The sequence below is a fragment of the Neopsephotus bourkii genome, unplaced genomic scaffold (genome assembly GCF_033783945.1).
Source record: "Neopsephotus bourkii isolate Nb327-2 ecotype Australia unplaced genomic scaffold, CSIRO-AGI_Nbou_v1 NB_1589, whole genome shotgun sequence".
In the NCBI taxonomy this organism is placed as follows: Eukaryota; Metazoa; Chordata; class Aves; order Psittaciformes; family Psittacidae; genus Neopsephotus; species Neopsephotus bourkii.
Window position 1 is genome coordinate 5,095,056 of NW_026902065.1, and position 24,010 is coordinate 5,119,065.

The 24,010-nt window shown below is 44.3% G+C and overlaps 1 protein-coding gene across 3 annotated transcripts in view; it reads left to right on the plus strand.

The window, feature by feature from the left end:
• ATP6V0A4 (ATPase H+ transporting V0 subunit a4) overlaps window positions 1-22,535 on the plus strand; it is a 34,816-nt gene extending 12,281 nt beyond the window's left edge. For 2 of the 3 annotated variants that reach the window (XM_061371942.1, XM_061371941.1), the window contains exons 9-21: window positions 3,975-4,068; window positions 5,407-5,619; window positions 6,033-6,183; window positions 6,979-7,118; window positions 7,424-7,581; window positions 8,040-8,133; window positions 12,872-12,990; window positions 13,887-14,103; window positions 15,672-15,779; window positions 17,691-17,825; window positions 18,761-18,878; window positions 20,847-21,018; window positions 22,108-22,535. In XM_061371942.1, the coding sequence (XP_061227926.1) occupies window positions 3,975-4,068; window positions 5,407-5,619; window positions 6,033-6,183; window positions 6,979-7,118; window positions 7,424-7,581; window positions 8,040-8,133; window positions 12,872-12,990; window positions 13,887-14,103; window positions 15,672-15,779; window positions 17,691-17,825; window positions 18,761-18,878; window positions 20,847-21,018; window positions 22,108-22,201 (1,813 nt within the window). In that variant the 3' untranslated portion in view covers window positions 22,202-22,535. The remainder of the gene's footprint in view (window positions 1-3,974; window positions 4,069-5,406; window positions 5,620-6,032; window positions 6,184-6,978; window positions 7,119-7,423; window positions 7,582-8,039; window positions 8,134-12,871; window positions 12,991-13,886; window positions 14,104-15,671; window positions 15,780-17,690; window positions 17,826-18,760; window positions 18,879-20,846; window positions 21,019-22,107) is intronic. The other variant, XM_061371943.1, reaches the window with a different exon arrangement.
• Window positions 22,536-24,010: the final 1,475 nt, after the last annotated feature.

The window sequence follows — 24,010 nt, forward strand, 5'->3', positions numbered from 1 at the left end:
ATCAGAGACAGAGCCCAGAAAAGAAATGAAAGCTTCATGCAACCTGACTTGTTTCCACCCTATTAAGCATCTTGAAAAGATAATTCAGGTTGAATGTTTTGTTACTCTTTCGTAACGCTGATGACCAGTGGGCTTTGTTGCAGTGTAAATCAGATTTGACGATGGGATCTGCCTGTTGTCCCCAAATCCATTTCAGGTATATCCCCCTGGACAAGCGGGGTCAGCCAAGCGCCTGAAGGTCACAGGGAGGGGGTGAGCAATTGCTCTTACCCGATCTGTGCACTTAAGGCAGCTCTTTCCTTACATGCTGCATTTAATCAGAATAAAAGAAGGAAGATCATACCGCTGGGATAGCGCAGTTCAGTCCCAGGAAGCGACAGATCCCTGGGGACTAGACTGTTAGCAATTCCTGCGTTAGAAACGGGGGCCCTCCAAGATGCCACCTATAGGCAGTGAAGGGCAGTGCTCATTCTGAGAGCAATACAGCACTCCGAGGTGGGCATCTCTCTCTATCAAACAGCAATGGGAGCATTGCCATCTTGAGGAAGACTCCCAGCTCTCAGTCATTCATTTCTGATCCTGAACCTCAGACATGGAGGGAGTTCTGCCATCACCACTGTGCAGGATCAGCCTGCTGCTGCCAGTGGTCTTTGAGCTTTCAACAAGTCTCATTCTCCTTCTGGATTACAGTTTCCTGCCTATAGCCCATTTCTTTACCTGCTTTTTAGATGCTGTTCAGTACCCTTCTCTCCTTCTGCACTCATAGGCAGTTGCTGGTGGTGACTATTTCCCATTGCATCTGTCCCTGTGCTTATAGCCTTGCAAGTTGGCAGCCCATACATTTAGAGCTGACTGGGGTTGCCCACAGAATGCTGCAGGTGCTGCATTTTGGAGGATTTTATTTTCCATTTTTTTCCCCTGCAGCAATTTAAATTCCCTGCAGTCAAAAGCACAATACCTTTTTATTTTTTTATTTTTATTTTTTTAACTGGGAAGGGAGTAAAAGAACAGGCAATGCAATTCCTGTCAGCATTTTCAGTATTGATTGAACCCCGAATCGTCCAAGCCAGAGGCATGACCTTCTGCAGCAGGGTGCAGCTGGGAGCATGAGCAGATGCCTGAAGGGTGGGCCACGGTGTGCAAAGTTGTTATAAGTTACCAGCATGGATGTGGTGGCAGGTTCATAGAAAGGAACTTGGACTAGTTTCTCTCAGCCTCTTGTAACTGAAGGAAAACATACCTACCTAAGACAAATCCACAGGATATCCTTTGCAGTGCTAGTGCACTAGTTTTTGTTTATAGCCAGGTAATCAGGCTGCACTTGAAGTCATCTTCTGTGTTTTTTTCTCCTCCGTTTCAAATCTTTTGCTTATTAGTATGCATGTATATAGGAATGTTTTGCTGAGTGGCAGTTTTTTAAATGTATTAATCCCGTGATTCTGCTTTTGTGCTCTGTGGTCCATCAGCCATCCCTGGAACATAAGCAAAGTTATTTTGGTCTCGTCCATCTTTAAGGCAGGGTTAACTGTACCTAAAGCAGATGGCACTGTCATTCCAGCCCCAGCAGGACATTTCTGCTTAGCACTAAGTCATCATTCATGACAAGTAAATACTCTGCAAAAATCATGGGACTGTTATAAGCCAGTCTCCTGCAAGGCAGGCTAAGATTTGTTTGCAGAGCAGTGTGCCTCAGGTTACGTTTGTAGTCCCTGCTTGACTCTAATTGGTAACATTAGTCTGCCAATTTCATGAGCATTAAGTCCATGCACAAATTTATTAGTGGAAGGTGTAGAGGGAGCAGGGAGCAGGAAAATGTAGGAATTTTTCTCTTCCTCCTTTTCTTGCGGCTGCCTCAGTGCTAATGTGAATACTAAACTGGGTTTATCAACGTAAGGATTCCCTGCTGAATTCTCCCAGAGTTTTCAGAGATGTCTGTGCCATTAGGGCAAAGCTGATACTCAGTATGCAAAATGGCTGTTAAAACATCAAAGCAACAGTGCTGCAATAACGTTATTGGAAATGAGGGAACTGTACAGCATGGAGGAATAAGCTTTCAAGTTTGATTAAAAATCCTTATTAAAAATTAACTAAGAGCTGTGAAGAATAAGAAGATGGAAATAATTAGGTAGGGTGAATAACCTTTGGAAATGAATATCAGGTGTTGAGTGAGGAGAGATTCAGTTCTGGAAAGGGAAGTTTAGCAGAAGATCACGTGCCATCATTGAACATGGTTCTGTTCTGATCTCTAGGAAACTGCAGCATGTTTTGTTCAATTTGCAACTGTCCTCACTTGTGTGTGTGCTGGAACTGATTTTGGAAAGCAGGCGGTGATATATTCTGTGATCAGACAATGCCAGAACATTATGCTTATCTGTACACAGAGCATGTACATTTTTGTCTCTTAAACAGGGATAGACCCTGATGACCCTGTGACATCTTCTTTTAATTCATCTCATATGCAGAAAGGCAGCATTTCAGCAACCCTAACTCAGCGCAAGTCTGCTGCAGGATGGTAGCGTGCTGCCTTAGTTGGGCAGAAGATCTCCACTCTGTAAAGAGGAGGGAGATCTCTTCCTGTTGAGGCAGTATTGAAGGACGACATTTACAGTGCCCTTGAAGTGGCAGGGCTGGCACAAGCTCTACACATTGCTGAACAAACTGGCTAGGAAAAAGCTGAGGGATCTCTGCTATTTTAGTTACTGTAGCACCTCAGTTCCATTGAAGCTGGTAGGCACAGAACCTTGCAGCACAGTGCACCTTGTGATCTGCAGTATCCCAGTGGGAACTCCTTGTGCCCGCTCTTTATGTGTGAAGTATACTCTGGGACTTGTTTTGCAGGCAGAACAGGTAGCTGTACACTTTTCAGAGAGACATGCAACTTATTTCTAGTTGGCTGTACTGGGTTCACATAATGGCTTTACGATATCGCATTGTGCTCTACTAGCGTAAGCACCTTTAAACAGGTATGACTTGTAGTTGTACTAGAGAAAGTCATATTGCATATTATAGGTGAAGAAGTATACAACACCTGCATGGGGTTAAAACCTTCACTCACATATTAGAAACCCAAATTATACCATCCTAAACAAAACAGCTGAATGAGACAAAGCCTTGGCCGACATGGTTTAGTCTGAGGTGTCCATGCCCATGGCAGGGGGATTGGAACTAGATGATCTTAAGATCCTTTCCAATCTAACTATTCTGTGATTCTATGAATCTCCCAAATACAGCCTTAGGGATAGGCTTATAAAAGCATTTCTACTGGCCTGGCCACAGCTAAGCTGACATAAAAGCTACCGCTCTCCCCGATCATTCTCTTGCTCCCAAGCTGTCTAGCCTAATAGGTGGACCAGAATTCAAGAGCTGGCTGTACAGTCATCCTGCTTTTATTTCACCCTGGAAATACAGTCTTTTTTTCTTTTCGTTTTCTACCTTTTTTTGACAGTTCTTCAGTTCCACAGCTTGCAGGCAGGCAGAGTGTTTTCTTGCTGTGCAGCAGTAGCTCAGCTGATGCCTTCTCCCAGTGACTGTGATACGGTAGTGCAGAGACAGGGACGAGGTATTTTTCCAGCGTCAGTGCAAGAGGGACATCTGTTGGCTACTGCGTTAAAGGAGCTGCCTTTGCCGCGGCGGTTTTTTCTGTGGCTCTGTGCTGCTCAAGCAGCTTGTGGACATGACGGAGGTGCTGAGCACTGTATATAGTAAGTATCATGTAACTTGTAGCACCTAAAACAGACTTTTTTCAGCTAGAACAAGCAAAAGGATCGTTTTTGTTATGAAGAGATAAATGTGCCTTTTTCGACCTTTCTGGGAGACCAGACATAACTTCGTATTATGTAAGAATATACTACTGGATAAGGAATAAAGTGCCCCATTAAAAGATGGTTTCCCCCTCTATTGAGCTGAAAAACGTCCAGAGGAAGAAAACGCAGTCAAATAAATGGTGTTTCTCACTTCTCTCTTACTGAGGCTAGATTTCATGCCACGGTCTATCCCTGTCCAGAGTCTGTCACTGAGCGCCGAGAAATGCTTGATGGAGTCAACACAAGGATCGAAGATTTAAACACAGTAAGTGGCAACAGTTTTACCGGGGTCTGAATCCTGCAAGTTGGACCTGCCCAGACATTTGTCCTGTCTGACACTCTGTGGCCATGGCCAGATCCCAGGCTTGGCTTGGGAGCTGGCTGTGAAGAGCTGGCTGGCAGCTGGGCCTGAAGCCATCAGCCCAGGAGTGGTCCTCCCACTGGTTGCGGAGACGTGCTTGTGCTCTGCACTGCCCATTATATCCCCCGGGAGCTGCTGCGGGACTGCCTTCCATCTGAGGGACCCAAAACCTACTTGCTGTTGTTAGCCAATGCAGAGGTCAGAGGTTTAGACTTCATGAAATGGGGCTACAAGATGGGATTTAAGGTCATCAGCAGGCTGTAGGTATTGTAACCAAATTGCACATGGTCCAAAGTGGTTTCATCTAGATCTTACAGCAGTTCACAAAGTTCTTTGGTCACAACTGTAGTAGTACTCTAAGGATTTCTTTTATATTTAAATGAGGTTTTCTTTAATGAGGAAATCTTGGGGTGCTTGTCACACTAGCAGTACAATGCCCAGTACTGCTGTTATAGAAGTACAAGTATCCAACCTCTTTATTCCAACATTTAACAGAGGGCTGAAAATGACAAGTTCTGTTGTTATGGGTACTTCTAGTACTCCTAGTGTACTAGGAATTCACACATTTGGGATTGACTTCTGCCTGTAACCTTTGTATTGTTTCACATGACAGTCAGTGGATCCCAAGGTCAGAGGAAATGGAAACCCTTTTTGCCTGAGGTGGCCCATCTGGCAGTTGACATCCTGCTGTCATCCCTCTTGTGAACTGACTGCTTCCAAACTGACTTTCACTTCTGAGCATCATGGGCAGCCAGGTTTCTCCAGAACTTGTAGACCACACGGGTCCATAAATACATTATCTCCATCATCCATTTATTCAGCAGAGTTGTGGTGGACACATCATGCATGGAGGTTCCACCAGGGCCATGAGCTTTAGCTCTGGCAGTTCCGGCACCCTCATGGATGTGATGTGCCCTAAGTTAATGGCACAGAGCTGCTTGCAGGAGATGACATGGTGGGAGTGCATGGCCAATCCCACAGCTCAGTAACTCCCAGTGATCTCCTCTACATTTACAGAGGCTTGAGACCTTGCAGGGAAAGTCCTTAGTAAACAGCATTGTGCACCTGGTGTCAAGCAGTCCTGTGTTCAGACCTGCGCACACTGTCCTCCAGGGTACTCCACACATTCATACAAATCACTGCCTTTCCACAACCCTCTTCCAACTGCCTTCCCCAAATAACGGCTGCATAGATCATGCTGCCTATGCCTTTCCTGTCTCAAGCGTTGTGTTGTGCCTACAGGTGATAGACCAAACCAAGTCTCATCGCCAGCAGCTGCTGCATGAGGCAGCAGAAAATTTGTGGTCCTGGAGGATCAAGGTGAAGAAAATAAAGGCTGTCTACCACATCCTGAATTGCTGTAACATTGACGTTACCCAGCAGTGTGTCATTGCAGAGATCTGGTTCCCAGTGACTGATGCTAGCCGGATAAAAAGAGCTCTCCAGCAGGGAATGGTAAGAGACCAACATTTTGGATCCCAGAAGATCTCACCCAAACTTTATTTTTTATATGTTGACCATATGAACAGATTTCTCTTTGTTACCCTAATGCTGTGCTCCCTTTTCTGTTTTAATTAAAGTAGAGGTTGTCACATGACTGTTTGGCCTCAGGGAGTTTCAGGTCAGCATTAAATCTTAGCAGGTTTGTGATTGACCCATGAGTCAGCAGTGCTGGCAGCTTTCCCTGAACAAATCAATAGCACAGAATATGGAAAAATCTGGATATTAAAAAAAGGGTTGAGGTATAACACTCTTAAGCCCAGCTTTTGTGTTGCCGCCTCCATGTGTTTGGACATAAACTGTAGTGCTGCAGGGCTGATTCTTCTCTGCTATCCTGACTGTGTCTGTCCTTATCACTGGGTTTGCAGGAGCGCAGTGGCTCTACTATTGCTCCTATCCTTACCGCTATACATACCAGGCTGGCACCACCCACCTTCAACAGGACCAACAAGTTCACAGCAGGATTTCAGAACATTGTGGATGCATATGGTGTGGGCAACTACAGAGAAATTAACCCAGGTGAGAAACACTCATCTACCTGCACCTCGCTTGCTAGAGCTAAAGTAAAGCCTTTGAGCTCTGTCACTATCCTAAAGGATTCACTCATTGGTGATTGAGATATCTGAATGATATTTTCTGCTGGTAAAAAGCGATACTGTTTGGTGCATAGGCATGTATTTTCTCAGGCAAAGAATTTGGCCTTCGGTCGTCAGTGATTGATTGCGGCAGAAATAATAACTACAAAATAATAACACAAATACAGGATGGGGAACAAATGGTGAGGTAGCACCTCTGAGGGAAAGACCTAAATTCACAAGACAAATACAATATTTTGCCTCAGCGTGATGAGTTGAGTTCATCATGCTGAGGCAAAAAAAGCTCTAAAGGACCTGATAAAAGCATGAAATAATGGTAGGGAATCTCAAAGAGACCACTGAGAATGAACAGAAACCTGGAAAGGGGGGGCCATAGGAAGGATTGAATGAACTCAGATTGTTGAGGTTGAGAAACATGATAGTAAACTTCAGGTACATCATTCTGTTACAAAACAGAATGCAGTTGTCTATGCATGGTTTTTATTATAGTGAGACAAGAAATGAAAGCCAAAATTGCAAGGAAGATGGAGGTCATACTGACAGTCTGATGGTAAAGCTAGTTCTGCACTAGCTCTGACTACCTGGTGAGTAGGGGAGGGATCGTGGATGTGCCTTTAAGGGTAGCTGCACTGAGGAACGGGCGAGTGGGGTGGACTGCTTCTCTGCTGAGGCCTTTTTGTTTAGGAGGGCTGAGCTTCTTGTCTTTTCCTTCCTGCAGCTCCATACACTATCATCACCTTCCCCTTCTTGTTTGCTGTGATGTTTGGGGATTGTGGCCATGGTGCTGTCATGCTGGGCTTTGCACTCTGGATGGTCATTAATGAAAAGACCCTTCTGGCCCAGAAAAGCACTAATGAGGTGAGTACCAGGGAGCTAGTGCACCCCATTAGCATAGGAAAAGGCTTATCATCCCCATTTGATAAAGGAAGCATCCAGCCTCCCAAAGGATGAGTGAAGATCCTTCAAAGATTCTTGTGAGTTGGGATTTGACAAATAATTCTGTCTCCTACACAGAGACCTGAATGGGCCCAAGGGACCTGGAGTTTCTTATGAATCTTTGTATATTGATAGATCAGTACAGTCATTTCTCCTGTTGGCTAAGGCCCGCTGTTTGATGGGCCTGCAGGTACTTCCATGACTGGCACTGCCTTCTCCTCCTGCAGATCTGGAACACCTTTTTTAGTGGGCGCTACCTGATCCTGCTCATGGGCATATTCTCCATGTACACTGGCTTCATCTACAATGACTGCTTTTCCAAATCGTTCAACATCTTTGGCTCTTCCTGGCATATCATCCCCATGTTTAAAAATAACACTTGGAAGTAAGTGGCTGAATGTGAACATACACTGAATGCAGCATGTAGACTTTGAAAGAAAGACATAGCTACTGCCTGTGTGGGGAAGGGAAGAAATCCATGCTGTGGATTCAGTCATGAATGAATCAGAGGTTTTGTGCGACACACACAAACGAGCTCACTATTGAAATTGAAATATAAATGTAAAGTCCCGGGGAACATGCCTGTTTGTTCAGGCACTGGTGTGCATAAAAATCTGCAGGTGTCCAGGAATAATGCATAGAGAATTATCAGTGTGATGGAGACTGCCATTGTGTAGGACCCATTTACAAACACACATGCACACAAGCCCAGGATAACAGCTCACAGAAAGGCTGGAATCAGTGACAGATATCATGTGGTAGCCCTCAGCACATCTCACAAATATACTGTAAGCTTATATGGGGAAATTAAGCTGCAAAGGTCATTTCCCTTTCCTCCTGTAGCAAGGATGTGCTTCTGGCCAATACGGTGCTGCAGCTGAATCCAGCAGTCCCAGGAGTCTACTCTGGAAATCCATATCCATTTGGAATAGATCCGGTAATTAAATTAAATTGCTCTAAGATAATTTGTATTTTAATTCTGTTTCTGTGTATCAGGTGCATCAGTAGCTCCCTGCTCTGTCTCCTGAGCTCTGCTCTTCGCTTCTTGCTCTTTGCTTGTTCTTTACATAGTCATGATGCTTCAGTCAAGGATATATGTATATTGCTGACCATTTTGCACAGGCAGTAGCAACATGGTAAGCAGGAATGAATTTTGATTTTGCCAGAAAGTGGTCTTATGCTGCAGTCTCTGACCTGTTACCAGACTGTTGGACTCGGTTTCCTTTCTCGAGTACTTAACCCATTCCAGAGCTACCTCACAAGTCTGAAGGCAAAATTCTGATTTCCATGCAGTCTATTTATTGTATGAAGTGTGAAGTAAATGCCAGTATCAGTTAACTTATCTGCATTTTTTTCTCTGTATCCTGTTTCCTTTTTCTTGCCATTCTGTCTTCATTATGTATTGAAATGTAGTTGTTAACATCAAGCTTTCCTGTTTCAATCTTCATATTAGCCAGTTAATCTCTGCTTTGCTGGATGTATGCTCATTTCATTTGGCCACACAAAGAAACACTGTCTTGCCCTGGTTTGCAGAGACATTGACCTTGTATTAAGTTTTTCATAAACCCATCTGTAAAGCTGTGTCTGGGACATAGGCAATCAAGTCCTGACAGAGGAAGCTGAATTTTCTGTACAGTGCCCTGACGCATCCTTAATTTAGGTTAACCTAGGCTAGTCCCTCCTTGACCCTGGCTGCTGCCTGCTTGAGAGGCTGATACCCCTGGCTGGGAGGGAGAAACTGCTGATGATTGCTGGCTGGGAAGGTATGGACTGGAAAGCATCAGCCTTTGCATGGCCCTCTCTGTGGAAATTACCCATGTCATCTGCCCAGAAGGGTGTAGATGGCTCTTTGCATTTTGCAAGTCCTGACAGGATGGTTGAGGTGTATCTTGGAAAATAAAGAGGAACCCTGAGGTGGATAGGGTAGGCAGTCTCTTCCATAGCTAAAGAAGAGGCAAAGCGTGTTGGACAAAGGCTTATAAACTAGTATTTTGGCTCCCAAATAATTCTGTCTTTGTTCTGTTCAGGTACTATACTTAGTGTCTGCAAACAGGTATCTACTTACCATCTCTGAGGTCAGAAGACTGTGGGTTCTAGAAAGTTTTAGAAAAAAGGAGAAGCAGCCGTGAAGCTCTTTAGCATAAAAAAGGACTGAGAAGAGGTGTATGATGACTGTCCTAAAACATCTGAAAAGTTACTGCAGAGAAGCAGACGATAATCTGATCTCCATGGTCAAAGTGTTGGAATGAGCTTTTTTTTTGTTCAAACAGAAACCTTGAACATGCTTTGCCCTGGGTACTTCTCTGTTGAAGGTGGAACAAATTTTCACAGCAGTAGGAGGGATTTTCTCATCCCTTTCTGGTTCTGCTAAAGGATAGATGACTCCTCCTAAAGGCAAGGAATGACACCGAAAAGATCTAGGTTCTGCTACCAACCTTTACATTGGTTTCTGGAGGACTTAAAGTCACTACATAATTTTAAATCCCTGTTATTTCCTCTGATAAATGAGGATAATACTTTATCCCAACATGCCCAGTCAGTTGCCAGCACCTATAATAAATGCTCAGAGCAATGTAGAGATATTCCAGCAGCTCCAGCCAATGAGCCATCTTCATTTGGAGCTCGGCTCAGATGCCTCTATACAAACGCCCATAGCATGGGGAACAAACAAGAAGAATTAAGAGATGTGTGCATATCTACAGGGGTATGATATAATAGGCATCGCAGAAACATGGTGGGATGGCTCCTATGACTGGAGTGTTGGAATGAAAGGTTACAGGCTCTTTAGAAAAGACAGGCCTGGCAGGCGGGGAGGGGGAGTTGCCCTTTATGTTAGGGATAGGCTGGAGAGTATTGAACTCTGTCTGGGGACAGATGAGCAGTTAACAGAGAGTTTGTGGGTCAGGGTTAAAGGTAGAACAGCTATGGGGGACATTACTATGGGGATCTGTTACAGACCACCTGATTGAGAATCTGCAGATGAAGCACTCTGTAGACAGATAGGAAAAGCTTCATGCTCACAGGCCCTTGTTCTCATGGGTGACTTCAACCACCCTGACATCTGTTGGAATGACGGTATGGCCCGGCACAAGCAATCCAGGAGGTTCCTCGATTGTGTGGAAGACAATTTCCTTCTGCAAGTAATAGAGGAACCGACAAGGAGAGATGCCATGCTTCACCTCGTGCTCACCAACAGGGAAGGGCTCGTTGGAAATGTGATGCTCCAGGGCAGCCTTGGATGCAGCGATCACAAGATGGTCGAATTTGAAATCCTCAGGACAGTGAGAAGAGCGTGCAGCAAGCTCACTGCCCTGGACTTCAAAAGAGCAGACTTGGCCTCTTCAGGAACCTGCTTAGTTAGGTTCCATGGGATATAGCCCTAGAGGGCAAGGGGGGCCCAAGACTGTTGGTTGATATTCAAGGATCACCTGCTACAAGCTCAGGAGTGTTGCAACCCAACTAGAAGGAAGTGCAGCAGGAGGGCCAGGAGACCTCCTTGGATGGATAAGGAGCTGCTGAGGAAAATTCAAATGAAAAAAGAGGCTTATAAAAAGTGGAAGCAAGGACAAGTGGCCTGGGAAGAGTACAGGGATGTTGTCCAGGAAGCTAGGGACCAGGTTAGGAAAGCCAAGGCCCAGTTAGAATTAAACTTGGCTAGGAATATTAAGGATAACAGGAAGGGATTCTACAGGTACATAGCAAATAAAAAACAGACTAGGGACAATGTAGGCCCCCTCAGGAAGCTCTCGGGAGAACTAGCTACACAGGATTTGGAGAAGGGTGAGGTTCTGAATGACTTCTTTACCTCGGTCTTCATTGGCAAAGGCTCTGACCGCACCACCCAAGTCTTGGAAGGCAGACGCAGGGACTGTGAGAATGAAGACCTTGGGCCCACTGTAGGAGGGGATCTGGTTCGAGACCATCTTAAAAATCTGAACGTGCACAAGTCCATGGGTCCTGATGAAATCCATCTGCGGGTCCTGAATGAGCTGGCGAATGAAGTTGCTAAGCCGCTGGCCATAATATTTGAAAGATCATGGCAGTCAGGTGAAGTTCCCGACGACTGGAAAAAGGGAAATATAACCCCCATTTTCAAGAAGGGGAAAATGGATGACCCAGGGAATTACAGACCAGTCAGTCTCACCTCTGTGCCTGGCAAAATCTTGGAGCAGATCCTCCTGGAAGGCATGCTAAGGCACATGGGAATCAACAAGGTGCTTGGTGACAGCCAGCATGGCTCCACTAAGGGGAAATCCTGCCTGACCAATCTGGTGGCCTTCTGTGATGGGGCTACGGAACTGATGGACAGGGGCAGAGCAGTTGATGTCATCTACCTGGACTTGTGTAAAGCATTTGACACTGTCCCACACAACATCCTTGTCTCTAAATTGGAGAGGCACCAATTTGATAGGTGGACCACTAGGTGGATAAGGAACTGGCTGGATGGCCGCACGCAAAGAGTTGTGGTCAATGGCTCAATGTCCAGCTGGAGACCAGTAACGAGTGGTGTACCTCAGGGATCGGGACCGGTCTTGTTTAACATCTTCATCGCTGACATGGACAGTGGGATTGAGTGCGCCCTCAGCAAGTTTGCCGATGACACCAAGCTGTGTGGTTCGGTTGATACGCTGGAGGGAAGGAATGCCATCCAGAGGGACCTTGACACGCCTGTGAGGTGGGCTGATGCCAACCTCATGAAGTTTAACCATGCCAAGTGCAAGGTCCTACACCTGCGTCGGAGCAATCCCAGGCACAGCTCCAGGCTGGGCAAAGAAGAGATTCAGAGCAGCCCTGCGGAGAAGGACTTGGGGGTGTTGGTCAATGAGAAACTGAACGTGAGCCAGCTTCAGTGTGCGCTTGCAGCCCAGAAAGCCAATTGTATCCGTGGCTGCATCAAAAGGAGCGTGACCAGCAGGTCCAAGGAGGTGATCCTACCCCTTTATTCTGCTCTCGTGAGACCTTACCTGGCGTATTGTGTACAGTTCTGGTGTCCTCAACATAAAAAGGTGATGGAACTGTTCGAACAAGCCCAGAGAAGGGCCACGAGGATGATCAGGGGACTGGTGCATCTCCCATATGAAGGCAGGCTGAGAAAGTTAGGGCTGTTCAGCCTGGAGAAGGCTGCGTGGAGACCTGATAGCAGCCTTCCAGTATCTGAAGGGGGCCTATAGGGATGCTGGGGAGGGACTCCTCATTAGGGACTGTAGTGGTAGAACAAGGGGTAATGGGTTAAAACTTAAACAGGGGAAGTTTAAATTGGATACAAGGAGGAAATTCTTTCCTGTTAGAGTGGTGAGGCACTGGAATGGGTTGCCCAGGGAAGTTGTGAATGCTCCATCCCTGGCAGTGTTCAAGTTCAGGTTGGATGAAGCCTTGGGTGACATGGTTTAGTGTGAGGTGTCCCTGCCCATGGCAGGGAGGTTGCAACTAAGTGATCTTAAGGTCCTTTCCAACTCTAACTATTCTATGATTCTATAATTCTACCTTTTAGATGGGAAGCGTGGCAGAGTGAAAAGTATTATAAGGAATATCTAGATTTCCATCACTTGTTATCTTCGTCCTAGAACTGGTAGGAATAAATTGGTGGTATCAAAGCAAGAACTTTCACAAACCTGGTATTGATCATACACCTGAAAATCTTCTTTTTCTGTCTCTCTCTGCTCCTTTCCCCAAAGATCTGGAATGTTGCATCGAACAAGCTGACTTTCCTGAACTCCTACAAAATGAAGATGTCGGTTGTCATAGGGATAGTGCACATGATTTTTGGGGTGATACTCAGTCTCTTCAATCACATGTAAGTTTGTTTCACTGAACTGCTGTATTTCATTCAGAGAAAGCCTCATATCTCAGAACAGTGACTTGAATTTTGTCCTTTCCCCAGTGCGAGCAGCAGTGCCCCATGCACTGACTGACTCACATCACTGTTGGTACAGAGTGCAGAGTCTGAAGGCCAGAAGGACAGCTGTCTCATTGTAGATATTCTCTTGGATAAATTCTCTTTTTCACTTTCTCTCTTATGTTCTTGATCCTGCAGAAATACTGAAGTGCACTAGCTTAAACACAATCTCACCTCCCACTATTGATAATTCTTGCCGCACTGAAATTTGCACAGTATGTATGTACGGGTTTCACCTGGCTTAGTGAGCCTTTGGTCAGGATCTGTGGGTGTGTGTGGCTCTATCTCTGCTTCTGTATTTTGCAACAACAAAAAAGAAATGGTGATAGAATGGAGGAGCTGACACTACTGTCTTGAGAGACTCCAAAGTGGGAAGGTGTGTAGTGACCTTGAGGAATGGCAAGTGCAGATGGCAGAGAGAAGGACTGCTCCTGCAGAGTTGATTCTGCACCTCGTTCTGACTTCCTCAGTGTATAATGCTTAACTTTGTGTATTAGCCATGTGTTTTTAAATTATCTTTTATTTCAATGTAGTAATCTTTTGAGGTGCTGAGATACTGATGGGTAAAGTACAAAAACCTAGAAGAGAATCAGTATGACAAAGCTTTTGTATTTAAGTAATGTTTTTCATTGATAAAGACTGCAATTACAGATTTTTTTCTTAGCTAGTGATAGTTAGATGTTTCTTACGTTATTTTCCAAGGACTAGTAGTGTACTGTACTGCCATACTTGAGTGCAACCTTGTATTAATACCTACTGTATTAATTGCAGTTATCTTTCTTGATTCTTTCCAGCTACTTCAAGAAATACATAAACATTATCCTTCAGTTCATTCCGGAGATGATTTTTATTGTCTCTCTTTTTGGGTACTTAGTTTTCATGATTATTTTCAAATGGTGTCATTTTGATGTCCACTCATCCCAGAGTGCACCAAGCATCCTCATCCACTTCATCAATATGTTTCTGTTCAACTACAGTGACACTTCAAATGCTCCCTTATATCTACATCAGGTATGGATCAATCCACTGTAGCTGGTTTTGGTTTTACAGTGGGTGCTGTGGAGAGTGGGCATAGAGATGGGGAACAGGCTCAGAAGTTCAATCACAACTACCAGTCATGTGAGAGAAGTTTATTCCTGTGGTGTTTGTACTGGCCTTGTAAACAGGTAGGACAGTGAAACTATCAATCAGTGATGCAGAGGAAACCTCATTCTTAGTGTCATCCGTACAAGAACAATGATGGAATTTAAGATGCTTTGGGGGAAAAAAGGAAAGTAGGGTGTTTAGATATGCAAAGCTGGGTACAGCAGATGTGCTGTTCTGAAGTATGGACACACTTTTCCTTACCTTGATGATTTCCTGCTTCTTCTTTGGAAAACTTGAAAACTTATATTTGCACCTGAAAAAGAAAAGTAACTAAAGGGTTTTCTGGCAACTTTTCGTCAGAAATAACTCCTTTGGGGAGTTCACTTTAAGAAAGAAATCTCACCTAAGAGAAAACTTCTTTTAAAGTCATCCCTATTTATTTGCTCAGATCATGGATTTTTTTTCTTGCTTGATTTTACATCAGCAGCATCAGTGAAGAATCTGCAACCAAATGCTACCTCCAGCCAGATGCATGCATTTACATCTATACGGTTTCACGCTGGCTTTTCAACATGAGTTCAGTTTTAGGGCTTCTGGTGAGTCAGTAGAGAGCCCCGATCAGTTCCAAGTAACTGCATAAAGGCCACAGGAGAGCGTAGGAAAAAAGTTTTTCCCAGCCATCAAAAAGTCTTTAGATAACACTTTGCCACAACCCAAAGCTTTTCCAAGATGGTACTTTTTATCTCGTATATCTATCCCACTGCCCCACCAGTAACTGTCTGTGCCATCCACCTGGGTAGTCTGAATGCAGAGATTTTATGAGACCAACCTTAAGGTGATCAGAGATCTGAGGCAGCTTTAAAATAAATGCAAAGGTTGTAGTTTGGGGTGGGTTTGGTTTGGTTTTGTTGTTTGGGGTTTTTTTGTACCCTCTTAAAGTACATTTATGTTAGGATAGTGAGAGGGGTGGCACACTACAACAAGAACACCTTACATTATGAGGGTAATGGGTTATCAAACCTAAGCTATGGAGATTCAGTTCCTTCTGGAATTGCAAACATAGAACATACCCTGGTTTCCCTGCTTTCCAAGGAAATACTTGAATGTCGTGGCTCTTATGCAGCATTTCTAAGTTGATCAAAGCAAGGCAGACTCACTGGCTCACCCAGCAGTTAGGGCATTCACTTGGGATACTGGACAGCCAGGTTCAAGTCAGAAACATTGGGTTTTGGCAAATAAACCCTTTCCAACATGAAAGCCTTTTATTTCTGAGTCTCCAGCAACCTCTAGCTGGCAGTGTTTTCTGGAGCCTTACGTGGTATACATTGATTTTCATATCCTTACAAGCAGAGCAGGCTCAACCGATACAGGGAGTATATCTATCTGTTGTATAAAAATAATGCCATTTTGTACAATCAGGTTTCTACTTGTAAATGTCAATGGTTAAAGAAAGTAAAGCAACTTTTTGCTCTCCTTACTGTTTTTTCTTTCAGAAAGAAGTACAGAGCTTCTTGGTCATATTTGCTCTGATTGCTGTTCCCTGGATGCTACTAATTAAACCTTTCATCCTCCGAGCCAACCACCAGAAAGCACAGCGCATGGTAAGGGATGTGGATCAGGCAAGAGGGATTCAGTATACCAAAGGCAAAGCTGAGGAGACAGGTCTAATTTTGCTTTTCTCTGATGTAGATATCACAGAATCATAGAATAGTCAGGGTTGGAAAGGACCTTATCACCTAGTTCCAACCTCCCTTCCACGGGCAGGGATGCCTCACCCTAGACCATATCAGAGCTTCTCTGGTGATTTCTAACTGTGGTTTACAACACATGTGCCAAAAGCATATGTATTTATATTTGGCTGAGCCATCTAAAAGGGAAGCAGGAGCTTTGCTCACAAGACCAGAAATGTTGAGAGAGGAGTTAAGCTGGCACAGAATTCTTTCAAGTATCATATCCAAATCCAGAGAAGGTTTAGAAAGACTGGAATGCTGATAAAGCCAAGACAGGGCAAAGACCTAGGTTGTGAGTCCGCTAACCACTGGTTGGCTGCTCTGTAGGAGCAGGGCATCTGTGGTACTCCTGGCCTTGGAGAGATCAGTTGCTGCTTGGAGAAGAGGCTTTATTTACAAGCTGTGGTGTGCTTTCTAGTGGTGCTTTCTTCCCCACATGATTGCCTTCACATTAACAGAGCCCTCCTTCCCATGGGCTCTGCGGTTTGCCCAGCTCTTCAGCACCTAACTGCGGCAGCAGCAGTTTCCCAGTTGCTCATTAATTCTCTCCTTTATTATGCTAACAGGACTTTGTCTGTCAAGATTTACTTCTCTTTATAGTTGGAGTTAGTGCCTGGAGTACCTTTTATAGGGCACAGATGTTTCCCTTTGAAGAAAGAGATGCTGGTTGTGCTGCCTGACCTTTTCCAGCCCAGTCACTTCTGACCTGTAACAGAAAGCCAGGTCCATGGGAGACCTTTGCAACCCTGCCTCTGAGCTGTAATTTCTTATTTTGTCATTCTTCTGGGATTTGGATGAAAGCTTGACATGGCTGACTCCATCGCCTGCTTTTGTGCTAGCAACATCTGACAGCTTTTCTCCACCTCCTATTACACCCCTGTATTTCTGATCCTAATTTTCATATGTTAGCTGTCTGATCACATCTTACATTTACCCAGGTTTGTATGTTTGCAACAAAGTCTGTTCTCTACACTGACATTCAGGTAAAGCAAAGATAAAGTGGGTGTGACAGTGATTACTGCTGCAATAGGAAACAGTATGTTATCATGAGGCCTTGTCCATGAAACATGCTGGAAGCTATAAAGAGTGACAGGACAGAACCTGACAGAAGCTGTGAGGTCCGTATTTTGTTATGCTGTATAATAGGACTGTTACAGTAGGGCTGTTCTTATGCTGTGCTGTCATTTCTGGAGAGAAGCTCAGATAAGGTTGTTTAGGCCTCTAGAAAAGTTCTGCAAAGAATCATTATGGAGAGAAGATGGGTTGTCATGAGGTTTTTGTCAATTTAAAATGAATCAAGAGATCTGAACTGCATTTCTGTCTGTATCCCAGGAGCTGTGTGACCTTCACCAAGTCACCTGATGCTTTCAGGCTCCATTTCTCTTTCACTTGATGCTGATTCCTTTGATTTTCACCCATCTAATTGAGATCATCAGTTTTAATGTGCCTCAGTTTTCTCATTTGACTAAAGTAACAAATCTTCTAATGGTGGATGTAAAAGGTGCATTGTGAGAGTAGAAACTAGCTTCGAGTCAGTTGGAATCACTGAAAATGCTCTAGGATGGAAAATATCTCAGTGTTATTAGCCATTCAGCATGAGCGCTCAGTGTCTGTGGTCCATGACAACTGACTGCTGTTCAAATTTTTCTCATGCTCATGATACAGTCCTTTATATGTTGCCCATCATGGGGCTATTGATGGAGTTCTGTCCCATGGTCTGCTTCATTTTGGTATCAACCTGTAGCATGACACAAAAGACATGTTACATTTTGTTTCTGAAAGATTCAGTCTCAAGCTCTCTCAGGAAACTCTGGAGGTGAAAATGAGATAGATGTCGCAGAGACTAATAATTCCAAGAAAGCTTCCCACGAAGAACACAGTGGTGGCCATGGAGGACATGAAGATGGTGATGAAGAGGTAAGAAAATGTGGGCAGCAAATTATTCAGACAGACACAATAGTAGAAGACACAAAGTCAAGCAGAAGGCTTTTGCAGAGTAGCCAGCCCTTCTTTTTAACAAGAAACCAATACACGCTGTTGTAACAGTTTGTGTTTCCAAACAGAGTAAGTTTTAAATTTTCATAGAATGAATTCCTCTGATTTTTCCTATAGGAATGCAAGGTCAGGCATGCTTAGAAACCTCAAGCTTTGTTTCACTAGGGGCAATTCTTTCACTTCCATATTGCACCCAGAGAAGGTCAAGCCTTCCCCAAGAGTCAGTGTGCTTTCCTTCCTTTAAATTTCAAAGGAGCATTTAAAAGTTGGCAGCCTGCAGTGTTGGCTAGGGAGAAAAGTTTTCCTTTGGCAGATATTGTCAAGGGCTGATGCAGTATGCAGCAACACAGTTAAAAAATTGACTAAGTTGTCTATAGCAGGAGGGAGTATCGACAATATCAAGTGTGAATATGGCTGGCTGTTCCCAGTCACGAGGAATCTTCGCAGTCTTAGAAGATAAGCTTATTTGGTGATACCTCCCCAAACAGGTATGCCAATAGGTAGACAATCTGAACACCCCCATTACATACAAGAATTTCCGTCTCTGTAACAAATCGTAAAGACTGGTAGCAGTTGGGTTGACATCTAAAGATTTGAAGTTGTAAGACTGGAATATGAGCTGTTTCCTGAACATTTACTTTTCACTGGAATTGTATTTGGGGATAGTGTATGGGAAGATCATACAGAACTGACACTTTTCAGAGCAGTCTCTTTACCTGGGAAATATTATTGTGCTGCTCAGGTCAAAGCAAGAAAAAGGGAGGAGTATGAAGATCTTTTGGTGTAGTGTTGCTCTGTTAACCAGGAAACCTTGAATTAAGAACTAATAAAAAGTGTTTGGTTTTATGTTGTTTCAGTTCAATTTTGGAGACGTATTTGTCCACCAGGCTATCCATACCATTGAATACTGCCTTGGCTGCATCTCCAACACAGCATCCTACTTGCGGCTCTGGGCACTGAGCTTAGCCCATGCACGTGAGTGATTGACTACCTGCTGGTTACCTCAGCAGCAACTCCATCTTGATCACTGCTTCTTCTGGTGTTTGATTGTTGCCACAAATTTCTCCATGAAATCAAAGTTCTCCTTGTGGACGTTTGTGTGTCAAAATGTTTTGCTTTAGGTCAGATCAATCCAAGAGTTTTGTGGTGGCCATCTCTAGTTTTCAGTGGTGATCCCTGGGAGCTATATTTCAGGCAGCTCCTGACTGTGTTTACTGCCTGGGCCCCTTTCCCACACTGTTCTGTAACCACCCTTCTGGAATAGTCCTTATGGTGTGTGGCATGGTTAGGGTTAGGGAGGTGCAGTCCAAATGGGTAGTCCTGTCCATAGAGGTAAATTAAGTGTGGGAACCATAGCTTCTTTGCCCTAGAGGCACTTGCTGTAGGCTTAGGGTATGCAGATGGATGTCAAAATGACAAATTCAACAAATCAGAAAAATTTTGCTTCAGGAGCTCCTGGAATTTTTCATTTTCACTGGGATTTTTCCCAGCAGCATTTACTAGAACGTCACAATCCATGAGAAATGTACAGCATTTCAATGTGTTTTGTCTTGATTTAAGATAAAAACAAATCATGCTCAAATACTAGATATTGCCTCAGGCTGGAACTTTGGATTTTCAATGACCCTAATTTTTCTGAAGTGTTTTTTGTTAATACTGCTGTACTGCCTCTGGCTAGGAATTGTGCCTGCCCTAAAGAATTGGCCACATGCTAAACAAAAAAAACCACAAGGGACATATCACAGATTGACAGGGATGAACTATAATTCTAGGCACAGAAATAAGCTCAGTGGGAGTCAAGTAGAAGCTGATACACATTAGCTTGACATGGACAACAGGTATCTAAGTAAAATAAACCAACTAAGAGGGTTAGCTAAGGGCAGTCCTATGTGTTATGTCAGAATTGTGCCTAGAAAACCACCACATTCCTTTCTAGCCTTACAAACAGGCATTGACAGGTTTTTTCCTGAGGGCAGGGGGTTGCAAGGGATCCTTTGCATCTGTTGTCACCTAAAGTAACAGGTCACTGAATCTGAATATGGCTTAAGGACCAATGACTGGCAAAATGGAAGGCTGAGCTGGTGGCTGGAGCATCTGGATAGAGAAGAACTGAGCTAAGTCCTTGCTTTGCCTCACAAGAGGAAGAATGCTCAGCCATGAATCTATCCTGAGTGACTGGGGTGGCTAAGTTAGGAATATGTTATTGAGCTGACAGGACACATCAGATATACCAGTGTATGTATATGTATATACACATATATGTATATGTATTTTATATATATGTGTATATATATATATACACACAGATATACAGGTTGGTATAAACCTGTGCAGGAAAAAAAAATCTTTAAGAGCATGCAAGCAATCTAAACACTAATATGCCTTACCTTGGGTGTGATCAACCAGTTACCTTTTGTTTACCACCACAGCTTCTCCATGGCACCTAAGAGAGGTGGCTTGGAGAACAAATGGGAATTAAGTATTTCCTGTGGAATTTAGCTAGTATCAATCAGTACAGTTTGTAACATAATCTACACGTGTTGACTATATCAATCAGTCACTGGGATTTAGCAGCATGCAGTCTTAGAAGATTCCACATACTACTATCTATCTGCCATGTTAAAGAGGTGTAAATGAAACTGACTGTATCATGCCAGGGTAATAGCAGTCTTGGTAGTGTGCTTGCATAAACTTGTGCTGCGAAGCCAAGCCAAAACAGCACCATCAGCTTCCAACATAGTGAAGATGAGCAATGGAAAACAATCTGCATCCACTTCCCCAGTAATCATGGAGAGGCAGGGTGCCCATACATGGTTACTGTGATGTACATTTTATCCTAGGCCAGCTCATCTAACTGGGAAACATGACTGAGCTTCCAGACTGTATGATCTGTGTGTGCACAGCTGTTGCTCAGCACTGTTTTCCCTTTATTTCCTTTTACAGAACTGTCAGAGGTCCTTTGGACCATGGTGATGCACAGCGGGTTAAGCAACAGCAGCTGGGCTGGCATTATCATCATCTTCATCATCTTTGCGGCATTTGCGGTGCTGACAGTAGCCATCCTGCTGGTCATGGAGGGGCTCTCAGCCTTTCTGCATGCCTTGCGTCTGCACTGGTAGGTGGTGAGGTCTTCTAGAGCTTTTCTTGGAGCACTGTTTAGGAGGGACCAGGCTGTGGAGACAGGTGGCCATACTGGCCAGTGTGAGACGTGCTGTATGTATCTAAGCATTAGGACATCAGTCCCCTTTGGTAAATGAAGCAAGGGAGAATTCTCCAAAGGGAGATCCAAGGTCCCCGTTTCATTTCTGAACAGCTCCCAAGAGCAGTCTGCCTGTGCTCCTGAGCCTGTGGTGGCTGTGGGCACATGTGGCAAATGACAACCTGCATTTCTGCCCTGGTAAACATGCAAAGACACCGAGGACACCTTGACCTGTGTGATAATGCCTGAAGGTACCACAGCTGCACCACTGGCTGTGTATTCCACTAAGGTTTACCATCAAACAAGACAGCTGGGGACTACCTATGGCAGCAAGAGCTCAGCTGGGGCTGCAAAACCAGCTGTAAATCTGGGTCAGCACTTGTGCCATTAGCCCAGCTTGAGCTCCAGCCTGTTTTGGCTTTGTGGCAAACCAGTTTCAAGTCAGTCTGTGTCTCCCTTAACTAGATGTCAGTCCAGAGAAGGACAGCAGTGTGGCACACCATCAGACTAGTATGTAGAGCAAGGCCAATGTAACAAGTTACTCTTCATCGGCACCATAACTTGGCATCATGCCTGAGCACCCAAGCTGTGGCCTTTTTCACCACACAACATCCCATCACAAACCACAAACACTGTGAATTATGGTGCAGTTGTTTGTCACTGTGCAGGGGGGGATGTCTGTCTCCTACCAGCGTGTACAACCAGCAGGCAGTGATTCCAGTTCTCAGAGCTGATAAAAGCAGTTCAGAGGGCAGACAAGGTCCAGCAGACTGGCCTCACAAAGAACATTTTCAGGCTGAGTGATGAAGAGTCAAAGTTGGTGCATGCTGGGCTGCTTCCTGGACTGCCTATGTCTCATTGCTGGCTTCAGAGGAGCCTATGTTCCTGGCTTGGAGACCACCGTCTCTTGTGGTCTCCCTTTTCCCATGGGTATCACATTTCAGCCTCTCAGCTGAAGGTCATTGCCTATGGACCACACTGACATCCTGCTCTGCTATTCCCTAGGGTGGAGTTCCAGAACAAGTTCTACGTGGGAGCCGGGTACAAATTTTCTCCATTCTCCTTCAAGTACATTATCAGTGGCACCACAGAAGAGTGAATCCAGTGCATTGCTGCTTTGCTTCTCAGACCAGGCTCTATTTTCTTGTGGTAGCGCACCCCCACAGGATACGGTATATGGGATGAAACAGAATGGCATGTGGCCCTTGAAAGAAGAGCAGCTGTAGATGAAAATGTCCTAGCTACATTTACATATACTTCTGTAGCAGCTGAGGTGAACTACCTCAGCCAGGATGGCTGAACCCTTGGCTAAGTATTTCCACTGCTGTCTTTGCCAAGTACCTGGTCCTCAGCATTTTATCAGGTCAGCTGCCTGCTGCTTGGTTGGAAAAAGGACATGCAGCTTTTGAATTAAATTGGTTATTAATAATCAACTTGCGTGTGTTTTGCTCCATTTGCTGCCTTGTCTTTGTGGCATATTTCTTTCAGAGGAAAATATGTTTTGGCTGTTGCTTCAAGCTGTGGTTGATCATATGACAACATTAAGTCCCTTATAAGATTGCAGCCTTTCATTTAGCACACAGTGCAAACCAGCTCGAAGACAGATCATATTGCAGGCTTGCAATTTTCTCTATGCTTTAGTACAACAACTCTCTTTTTATGTGATTTGCTCCGGGGCTTGACAGCACTGGATTATAGAAGTTTGCACACGTTATCACTTAACAAAAGTGTTAGTTTCGAGCTGTGTAAACAAAAGAGAGTGCCAATTTCCACATTGGCAGCCAATTTATTTATCTCTATTGACTTGTTTCTCACTGGAGACTCAAGATAGCTCCCCATGTGCTCTATTTTTCAAGTTGGGAATGTTAAGGCAGACCATAGAAATGCTAATACCTAATGAACAGAAAGAAGAGAGGAATCAAAACAGTTGAGAATAACTTGAAGTATTAATGTACTGTGAACTTCCTAAATATTCATGAAATATTCAATCTTTAAAACTGAATAGTGTTAATAATGGAATCATAGAATGGTTTGAGTTGGAAGGGACTTTAAAATCATCTGACTCAATCCCCCTGCCATAGGCAGGGACACCTTCCCCTAGACCAGGTTGCTCAGAGCCCCATCCAAGCTGGCCTTGAATGCTGCCAGGGATGGGGCAGCCACAGCTTCTCTGAGCAACCTGTTCCAATATAACACTATTTTTTATTAATCACAGAAGATATAAAATTCCAACACAGGATACCAATGGATTCTGGAGGTGACAGTGCTCCCTTCTGCAGGGTGTGACCAGACAAGCTTTATTTTCAAACCTCACAGCCCTGATACCCATCTCCACCAAAGAAACCCACCTGGAAGCGTTGCCAGCAGGACACACAGTGCAGCAGTCATCAAGGGCCATGCTTGTCTGCAGAAGTCAGGCTTGAGAGCTACCTTCCTGTTACATTGCCCCAGGCAAGGCAGTTGTTCTACTTTTTCCTTCGTGGTCTCAAGAAGCCATACTGATATCAGGCACTGGTTACCAACAAACTCATGAGCTTTCTAACAACAGCTTGGGTTTGAAGCAGCAGTGGAGCTGAGAAAGTGGGCACAGGAGTGTATCTATGACCCATGGACGGCCTCATGTCACCGGTTCTTGGGGCATGGATATCTTACAGTAACAAAAACCACATGAACGTGAATGCAGCTGGTTTCGCAGTGGCTCAGAGTAGGCACCACAGCTTTGTTTCTTTCTTCCAGCCTGTTCTGTTTATTCCTATTCAGAAGAAAAGCTGTCATGAAGCAAGAAAGGCCAAACTAGTTTGATGCATTACTAAACACAGAGAAAACAGTTTGCTTTATGAAACAGTGGACGGATTTTCTGCACAAACACATATTTTATCTTCATTGCACCGCTATGTGATTGCAATGA